This window comes from Suricata suricatta, chromosome 17, assembly GCF_006229205.1.
Source record: "Suricata suricatta isolate VVHF042 chromosome 17, meerkat_22Aug2017_6uvM2_HiC, whole genome shotgun sequence".
Lineage (NCBI taxonomy): Eukaryota > Metazoa > Chordata > Mammalia > Carnivora > Herpestidae > Suricata > Suricata suricatta.
The window spans coordinates 53,379,626-53,388,812 of NC_043716.1; the positions used below are offsets into that span (position 1 = coordinate 53,379,626).

The following is a 9,187-nucleotide window of genomic DNA, read 5'->3' on the forward strand; positions in this document are numbered from 1 at the left end:
CCCCGACCTCGCACCCAGCCAGGGGCCAGCCTGAGCCCCTGTGGTCAGGCTGCCCAAGCTGGGGAGGTGCTACTGCGTGGAGGCGAACCCCCAGAGCCAAGGGAGCCCCGGGGCAGGCATTCGTGGTCTCCTCCTCCAAGCAGGACTGCCCGCAGGGGCATACAATTTCAGAAGTCTGTTGTGCCCGGGGGAAAGGGCTGGTCCCCAAGGAGACCCCCTCAGAGGTCTCAAGGGACACGAGGGCAAGCATCTGGCCTGTCCCCTGGGCAGGGGCTGAATGCAAGGGCAGCAGTGCTCACGGTCCACACTGGCATCCCACAGCGCTAACAGACACGGGCTGTGGAAGCCTGTGTGGCCCCTTGGGACTCTGCCAGGAACACTGAGCCGCTTCCCCTGGTGGGAAAGCCTGGTTTTCTTTATAGCGACTCCCCACCCCCCCCTCCCCCGCCCCCAGGGTAGGCAATCCTGGGAATTCCCAGGAGCACAGCCTGCCTCACGGGGCTCTGGGTCCCGTGTAAACCTGCCCAAGTGACCCCGCTCTCCTCCCACAGAGCACCTGCTGAGCGGGCGGATGGACTTAGCCTTCTCAGGCAGCGCCAACTCCCTGAACAGGATGACTGTGGCCAACGCCGCCTACGGCAGCCACCTGAGCCCACGCCTGCCCCACCGGGTGCTGAGCACGTCCTCCACCCTCACGCGGGACTACCACTCGCTGACCCGCACGGAACACTCGCATGCGGCCACGCTGCCCAGGGACTACTCCACCCTCACCTCCCTGTCCTCGCACAGTGAGTGTCCGTCCCCAGCCCTGCCTCTCCCGCTGACCCTGCCCCTCTCTCTTCCAGCTCCGGGAGGCCCGCTGCCCATCCTCCGCCACAGGCACTTCCTGCCCTCACTCTTGTTTTGTCCCGCCCTAGGCCTCCCTCCCATCTGGGAAGAGGGGAGGAGCAGGCTTCCGCTGTCCTGGGCCCTCGGGTCCCTGAGTCGGGCTCAGATGAAAGGGTTCCCTCCCTCTGGGGACTCACGAGACACTATAATCCTGGCTGGGCAGCCAGCAGCGCCCTTTCGGGGCCCAGGTAGTACAGGGGTGGCCATCTTGTGTCTCCACAGCTGTCCTGCTCCATCTGTCACCCATCTGCTCATCGCAGCCACTGCCCAAACCTAGCACCTCACCCTCCATTCCATCTCCATCAGTGCTGATGCCTAATACAGCCCCTGCCCTTCCTGGGGTGATGGGCTGGGGGAAGCGGAGGGGCCGGGTCAGCTGAGAAGGGCTGGGAGGCTGGCCAACTTCCGGCACTCGGCACTCGCTCACCCTCTCTGGGCGCGGGCAGGGCCCGCATCCACTCTGTGATGTCCGACCCGGCCAGGGTGTTGCAGGCTGAGTGAGCTGGCCAGCCAGCAGTCAGCAGGGATAAGACAGCCACGCAGGGTCAGAGGGAGGACTCCCACCCAGAGACCCCTGCCACACACTGACTGTGGCCTCCTGTCTTCAGGCTCGCGCTTGGCTGCGGGTGTGCCCAACACACCCACCCGCCTGGTGTTCTCCGCCCTGGGACCCACATCCCTGAAAGTGAGCTGGCAGGAGCCGCAGTGTGAGCTGGCGCTGCAGGGCTACAGCGTGGAGTACCAGCTGCTGAATGGCGGTGAGGCGCCGCTGCTGGCGGGCTGGGGGCTTGCAGGGCCGGGGCACCCGGCGGCTCAGGAATCCACCCAAGGCCCTTCAACACTAAGGGCCCCCACCAGACTCCCTGAGAGGGTCTCACTGCCATGCTCCTCCCTGCCCGGCACTGCCGCCTCTCCTCGGAGTTCTCATCTGGCTCCCTGGGCCTCTCTCCAGGTCGTCTGAACAAGGCTTCACTGACATAGGGACGGGCCCAGGGCCTCTGCTGGCCTGCGAGATGCTTTTGTGGGAACTGGGAAGCAGGGCTTCCCTGGGAAGACAAACCTGGGCCCATAAACAGGCAGAACGTAGGTGGGATTTTAGGCTCCACTCATCCTTTGTGTAGTGAACAACCCAAACAACCAGCCACACCATACCAGGCTGGTCCCCACCTGCGCCCAAACCACAGCTGATCCTGGATGATCAGTGGCAGCCTAGGTAGGGAAGAGGTGGGATGGGGCCAAGGGTAGAAGTAATGCTGTCCCACCGTCTGCCCTCCCCAGGCGAGCTGCATCGGCTCAACATCCCCAGCCCCAGCCAGACGTCAGTGGTGGTGGAAGACCTTCTGCCCAACCATTCCTATGTGTTCCGTGTGCGGGCCCAGAGCCAGGAAGGCTGGGGCCCGGAGCGCGAGGGGGTCATCACCATCGAGTCGCAGGTGCACCCCCAGAGCCCACTCTGCCCCCTGCCAGGTGAGTTGACTCCCCGCTCCATGGCTGTCCCCATGATGTCCCCGAGTCACCCACACACTGACACCTTGCTCTGCTGCCCTCAGGCTCCACCTTCACTTTGAGCACACCCAGCGCCCCGGGCCCACTGGTGTTTACTGCCCTGAGCCCAGACTCGCTGCAGTTGAGCTGGGAACGGCCACGCAGGCCCGATGGGGACATCCTCGGCTACCTGGTGACCTGTGAGATGGCCCACGGAGGAGGTGCTGCCCGCCCCCACATCAGAGGTGGCCAAGGGAGGGGTGGAGAGGGAGCCACAGAGACTAAAGGCATCTTCCCCACCCAGAACCAGCCACCACGTTCCTGGTGGATGGCGACAGCCCTGAGAGTCGGCTGACAGTGCCGGGCCTCAGTGAGAACGTGCCCTACAAGTTCAAGGTGCAGGCCAAGACCACCCAAGGCTATGGGCCAGAGCGTGAGGGTATCATCACCATCGAGTCCCAAGACGGAGGTAGGGTGGCTTGCCCATTCTTCAGCCCTACCCCTTCTCTGGCCACATCTCCTGGCACCATCCCTGACTGGCTCATCTGCCCATGCCAGGCCCTTTCCCACAACTGGGCAGCCACCCCGGGCTCCTACAGCACCAACTGCCAGGCGAGTACAGCAGCATCACCACCACCCACACCAGCACAACGGAGCCTTTCTTCCTGGGTGAGCTGCTGGGCAGGGGACGCGGTTCTCCTGGGGGAGCACAGAGCTAACAGAGCAGGAGAAACAGCGACCCAGGCAGGGTCCTTCAGTGCTTTTTCCCCCACAGATGGACTGACTCTGGGGTCCCAACGCCTGGAAGCAAGTGGCTCCCTCACCCGCCATGTCACCCAGGAGTTTGTGAGCCGGACACTGACCACCAGTGGAACCCTCAGCACCCAGGTGGACCAACAGTTCTTCCAGACCTGAGCCCCCACCCCTACCCGACAGTGTCTGGCACCTGGGCCCCCACCCTGCCTCCTCTCCCTGGCTCTGCCTCAGCTACTCCATCCTTGGACCCCCGAAGCCCTAGCACACGCCCATGCTGGTCACAGGGCCAGCACATCTGACTACAGAGCGGAGGGTAGTGTCCTCTGGAGACGTGAAGGGAGCAGAGGTCCCAGGTGGCCCTTCTGGCCACTAACTATTCCCTTACCCCAGGCCCAAGCCCGTCTGTGTGTAACCAAAGAGCTAGGACCAGCGTAACGAGGACCCAAGCTTTGCTCTGCACTTAATAAAAGATTACGCTACGGCTCTGCCCTGTCCGTTCTTCCAGGGAAGGCACAGAGCAGGGCAGCCAGTGGTTCTGACACACGCTTCTCTGACCCCCAGGCACACACCCACCTCTAGGGGCAGGCAGGTTATGGTGGGAGGCACAAGTTTATTGAGCACTCATATGCAGAGGGCAGGAGGCGCCAGAGGCCTGGAGCTTGGTGACGCGCTGCCTGGCAGGCGGGATGCCCACCGGGTGCCGTCCCGGGAGCGCCTCACCAGTGCAGCACCTTGGCACCATCGGCCGCCTGAGAGAGGTAGAAGGTGGCGGTACCGCTGTACTGCTCCTATGGGAGAGGCAGGTGGGGTCTAAGCCGCAGCAGGGCCCTGGGAAGCCCTTTCTCCATCCCTCCCACCCCCAGGCACTGGCACCCACTCACCTGTATGTGCTGCATGGCCTGGGGAACAGAGGCGGCCTCCAGCAAGGTCACGGTGCAGCCACCGAAGCCACCACCAGTCATGCGGCTGCCGTAAACCCCGGGGGCCGACAGCGCAGCCTCCACGAGCTGGTCCAGCTCTGGACAGCTCACCTCATAGTCATCCCTGCAGACAGGATACGGGAGAGGGCCAGCCTAGGCCTGGTCCTCACCCTGCCCTGGGGACAGCCTGTGCCTGGGAGATGCAGGCACTCAGGAGTCCTCACCTGAGCGAGTGGTGACTTTCTACCATGAGGCGGCCGAAAGCTCTGTAGTCCCCACGGCTCAGGGCAGCCGCTGCCTGGGCCGTGCGCTGGATCTCACCCACGACATGTCGTGCCCGCCGGAAACCCTCCTTGCTCACCAGCTCTCTGCCAGCTGGGAAGGGAAAGGGGTCAGACCTGCCACCCACCACCTCTGGGACCCTGCAGATGGAGGGATGGGGGTCACTAGGGCAGTGGCTTTGGGGTGGGGGGCCAGGTGGCGGGGGTAGGGGTGCAGGGAGGGAGAGGGGCCTTCAGTTGTAGACCTGGTTCTGACGAAGCCAAAAGCAGGACCTTGCGTTGGTGACTAAAGTTTGGAGCCTTCCTTCTTCAACTATAAAATGGGACCCCTCGTCACTCTAGGGGACCCACGACGCACCAAGTGGGCAGACACACGTAGAGCTCCCATGCCAGCAGAGTGCCCGCTGCACAGTGGGTGCCCAGTAAACAGGGTAAGCCCCAGACTTGGTGCTTCCAAGGTTAGGGGGACATGGTCCTGCCTTCAGGAGTCCACGGTAACACAAGAGGGAGAAGAAATCCTCCACTGTTTACAACGGAGCATCAGGGGAGCCTCCATGGGCTGGGGCTCCAGAGTTGGGATACATCTTAGGCAAAGATCAAAAGGCAAGGCACACGTTCTGCGAGGAATAGGCTGTCCTGCTGGCTAACGCTGAGGTGGGGAGTGCCAGCCGAGCCGGTAGTGACAGCCCAGGGTACCAGGGGACTCTGCTACTTCACTCTGGATGCCACACAGCGTTTGGAGCAGGACAGGGCTGGAGCTGAGCTCTAGTGGACAAAAGTGACTGCCTTGGGCAGAGAGCCCAAGCTGGGAGGCATAGGAACCAGGAACCCAGAGAGCAGCTATTACAAAGTCAGAAACCAGCGAGGGGCCTGATGGGGGGGAAGAAGGAATGGAGGGGAGACAGAGATTGGAGCCAAGAGGGCGGGGGATAGTGAGGACACACAGGATTGAGGTTTCAAACAGGAGTGCCACAGGTGAGGAAATCACAGATACGGGGAGCTCAGCAGGAGAAGCCTATAGGGGACAAAGGACGATGAGTTCCCTTGGGGGTCCAGGCTCCAGGACTGCAGGTGGAAATGGGGGGGGCGTCCAGCCGGGAAGACGAGGGGCTGCAGGCTCCTCTCTGAGTCCTAAGCTGAGCAATGGTGGCTGGTGCCCGTGCACTGAGGACAAAGCCGGGGGCAGGCATGCACAAACAGGACAGTGAGAGAGCCAGTGGCCGCTGAGGGGGAGGGAGTGCAAGCCATGGCGAGGGTGGGGGGACTCCAGGAGCTCTGCTGTGTCCGGGGGCAGGGGCAAGGGGCAGGCCTACTGAGAGGACTGAGAAATGAGTGGGGATGAAAAAACAAGGGGCCATAAGCATTAGGTCTTCTTCCAAGATGGACACAGGAAAAGGACTATTTTAGAAGGCAAGACGGGCCAGGTTTCTAAGCAGAAGGGGAGGAGTCAGGCAGAAGACAGGAAGGAGGGAAGGCAGGGCTTCTGGCACAGGACTCTGGAGAAGGTAGAGGGCAGCAGTGTCCCCAAGGTGGGGGAGACTCCCCCCCCCCCCCGCCAGTCCCCAGGAGCGGTGGGGAAGGGACACAGTGGAGAGGAGGGACAGCCTCCACTAAGGTCACCTGCACAGAGCAGGCAACGCAGGCATGAACATGACAGATCACCAAGAAGGAGGACAAGCTGGTCCCACAGGGCTGGCCATGGTCCCTCAAATGGGCACCCGCCACACTACCAGGGAGGCCATAACCCCCAAGGCCAGCAGCCTGGCCCCGAGGCTGGGAGAATGGGCTACAGGAGGCTAACATGCTGGTTCGAGTCTCAGCACTGCCCCGTACTGCAGATTCCTCATCTCCGACGATCAGAGTAAGGAGAGTATCCGATCCACACGGTATGACAGAGTGAAGTCGTATTTATCGGACCCTCAAACTATGACATACCCTATCTTCCTGGCTGTGTGTATCAGGAACCTTTAAAATATGTGCGTCTTTTGCCTCTGCAATCTTACTCCTAAGAATCTAATTCTAAGAAGATAATGAGAGAGACTCCCGCATGAAAACGTTCACCACTGTGTCACGTGTGGTTATCAGAAAACAATTAAGTGACGAATCACCCATATGCTGCAGTTTAGAAGCTTTGCTGATGATGTGCCTCCAAAGGCATAGGAAAGGAAAGGATTCTGAGATGTTAGTAAAAGAGAAAGCAAGTGACAATATTGCCTATACTGAACTTGGTAGACGCAGATGTGGAAAAGCACTCCTATTAGAAAGAACAACGTTAAGATTCCAAGCAGCCCTGCTGAGGTTGGAGCCCTAGGTCTGCAGGATTAGGGGCAGTGGGCAGAGCACAGCAGAGGCCCCTGGAGAGGACGGAGTGCACGGGAGGATCAAGGCCACATCAAGGGCCTGGCAGCCCCACGGGATGCCCAGCCAGCTCTCACCCTCCAGCTCCTCCAGCTGCACCTCTCGAAGGCTCTCCTTGCCCAGCGCCCGGGCCACTTCTTCACACTGGCGCCGCCGCAGAGGGTACTCGCTGGAGCCCAGGGAGTGGCGGACATTGGAATTGGTGATGAGTACGGCCAGCTTGGGCTCTGACAGCGGCACCAGGCTCGTCTCCAGGGACCTGGCATGGAATTGAAGGAGGGAGATGACAAGCCCAAGCGTCTGCTTGCCACACCAGGCGGTGGGCACGCTCCACCCAGAAGCTCCTCGTGATGAGGTGGGAGGGTACAAGGGGAGCCCCTGACCTGCAGTCAATGAGCAGCGCGTGGCCTTTCTGCCCCAGCAGGGCGATGAGCTGGTCCATGATGCCACAGGGCACCCCTGCGAAGCTGTGCTCGGCCCGCTGACACACCTGAGCCCGGGCAGCTATGGACCCCGAGTCTGCGGCACAGGGGGCGGTGAGGATGCTGGGGCCCAGGAGGGGGGCGTATGGGACCAATGGGGGCTCCAGGGACCCTCCAGAGAGATTCCCAACCCTCCTCCTGAAGCCACAACAGAGGAAGAATCTGACCGCAAGGAAACCTCAGGGCAGGAGGGCTGGGGTCTAGGAAGTACCTGGGCAGAGCTGCTGCAGAAAGGTGTACGTGGCCACTTCCAGGGACGCCGAGCTGGACAGCCCGCCCCCCAGGGGCACTGAGCTGACCACCACCGCGCTGAAGCCAGGGAGGGGAGCAGCTGGAAAGAATGGGTGATGGTAAGACGGGCCATCTGGGACAACGGGCCCATGAAGGGCACGTATTTTGTTATGAAGGGAGGCAACGGCCTGATTTGCTTCCAGGGCTGTGTCCCCATCCTCCTACCCTGAGGTTCCTGGGACACAGTCTTCCCAACTCTCCTCCTGATGTAGGGCCCTGGAGGCCTACAGGCTAGGGAATGAGTCCTGGCTCCACTAATCATATAACAGGCAGCTCAGGACAAGTTTCAGAAGCCTTCGGGGTATCAGTTTCATCAGCTGTAAAACAGGGATACCCTCCCCTTGTATGTTACCCCACGGTGAACTGGATGAGCTAAGGAACTTCGCAGGGGGAGAGGTGGTGCGCCTAACTACTAGCATGAACTTGACTCAGATAGTCCCCATACCTGGGTAGTGCTGAATCACTCCCTTGACATAGTTGGCCCAGCGGGGAGTCCCGGGCTCCAAGGACCGCTGAGCTGTGGGCAGCGGAAATTGGAGCCGCCGGGGTTCATCAGCATCTTCAGAGGTGGTCAGGAGGGAGACAAGGCGGTCGGCCCGGGGGCTGCCCACCAGCACAGTCACAAGATCCAGCGCCTGGCGGGAGAGACACCGAGTCTGTAAAGCCTCTGCCAGCCGCCCCGTGGAACTTTTCTGATACTAAAGTTCCAAGAAATAAAAAGTTTCAGGCAGATTCCTTTTGAGGCTCAACAGGAAAGAAATTTGGGGTGGGGGGCGGGGGGAGGGTTGTCTCAGGGAAGAACCTGAGTGCTGGCCCTGGGGGCTTGGGTCCTGCCCTTGGGACCTCGGGGGCGGGGCCAGGGCTGCAGAAGTGTGGACGTGGACTCTGCCCTGAACGTGGGCTCCCAGTTGTGGGGCACCGAGCAGGATAAGAGAATCAGAGGAGTTCCAACTGATGCCTTCCCATTCTGGAAGGGTCTCCGGGGCGCTGGACCCACACACTTGCCAAGCCGCCCCAGGTGGAAAGAGCTCTGGGCTGAGAGGCCAGACTCTGGCCCCACGAGAACCAGCCGTGTGACCTTAAGCAAATCACTAGCCCTCTCTGGGCCTCCTGAACAGGTTGGGCCAGGAGGTCTGAGGCTAGTTCCCCCCGATCTGCGGTTCCCCCCGAAGCCCGCCCATCCCGCAAGCCATCCTGGAGCCGCACAAGTTGAGGCTGGTCACGGGGTGTGAGGAGGATCACGTCCACAGAGGGCGGGCCTGAGCGAAGAGGCGCCGGCACACCCCCTCCGAGCCTACGTCCTCGCGGATCCTCCGCTTCCTCCCTTCCAACGCGGGAAATACCCCGTCCCCGGGGCTCTCCCATGTGTTCGTCCCCCCAACCCGGGGCAGGACGGCTAACGTTCGGCGCGGCCCCCGACATCCAAGCCTAAGGCCCTGGCCTGCCGCTAGGGAGGTTCGAGGCTCCCCGCCGGGCCCCTCACCATGGGCAGCACCAGGCCCTGGTTGTAGTCCGTGTGCTCCCCGATCAGGTTGACGCGGCCCGGCGCCGACACCGCCAGCTCGGGCTCGGCCCCGAACTCCTCCCGGAACGCTCTGCGGGCCTGGGCCAGCAGCTCCCCGGCCTGGGGCTGTCTCCAAGCGGCCATGATGCTCACCCTGCAGCGAGGCCAGGTCGGCGCGGGATGCCCGGGGCGGGGCCGCGCGGGGGCGGCGCGCATTCCGGC

At 62.1% G+C, this 9,187-nt stretch overlaps 2 protein-coding genes across 2 annotated transcripts in view; one reads left to right on the top strand and one right to left on the bottom strand.

The window, feature by feature from the left end:
* ITGB4 (integrin subunit beta 4) overlaps positions 1 to 3,612 on the top strand; it is a 30,570-nt gene extending 26,958 nt beyond the window's left edge. Inside the window, exons 33-40 of the mRNA XM_029927716.1 lie at positions 552 to 788; positions 918 to 1,076; positions 1,497 to 1,646; positions 2,167 to 2,355; positions 2,439 to 2,594; positions 2,678 to 2,842; positions 2,932 to 3,042; positions 3,149 to 3,612. Coding sequence (XP_029783576.1) covers positions 552 to 788; positions 918 to 1,076; positions 1,497 to 1,646; positions 2,167 to 2,355; positions 2,439 to 2,594; positions 2,678 to 2,842; positions 2,932 to 3,042; positions 3,149 to 3,288 — 1,307 coding nt within the window. The 3' untranslated portion in view covers positions 3,289 to 3,612. The remainder of the gene's footprint in view (positions 1 to 551; positions 789 to 917; positions 1,077 to 1,496; positions 1,647 to 2,166; positions 2,356 to 2,438; positions 2,595 to 2,677; positions 2,843 to 2,931; positions 3,043 to 3,148) is intronic.
* Positions 3,613 to 3,675: 63 nt separating this feature from the next.
* On the bottom strand, positions 3,676 to 9,155 carry GALK1 (galactokinase 1). Its single transcript, XM_029927717.1, has 8 exons — positions 8,945 to 9,155; positions 7,907 to 8,096; positions 7,382 to 7,501; positions 7,072 to 7,207; positions 6,766 to 6,947; positions 4,274 to 4,424; positions 4,011 to 4,173; positions 3,676 to 3,917 (listed from the first exon to the last, which is right to left on the bottom strand). The coding sequence occupies exons 1-8, from the start codon at positions 9,107 to 9,109 to the stop codon at positions 3,846 to 3,848; spliced, it is 1,179 nt and encodes a 392-aa protein (XP_029783577.1). The 5' UTR covers positions 9,110 to 9,155; the 3' UTR covers positions 3,676 to 3,845.
* Positions 9,156 to 9,187: the final 32 nt, after the last annotated feature.

What these genes read in the sequence shown, in the direction of transcription:
- GALK1 (XM_029927717.1), bottom strand. Translation starts at nt 9,109, where the DNA reads ATGGCCGCTTGGAGACAGCCCCAGGCCGGGGAGCTGCTGGCCCAGGCC. An exon ending in AGTGATTCAGCACTACCCAG is followed by an intron (nt 7,502 to 7,906) that starts GTATGGGGACTA and finishes CATTCTTTCCAG; the next exon opens with CTGCTCCCCTCCCTGGCTTC. An exon ending in AGGCCATGCAGCACATACAG is followed by an intron (nt 3,918 to 4,010) that starts GTGAGTGGGTGC and finishes CCTCTCCCATAG; the next exon opens with GAGCAGTACAGCGGTACCGC.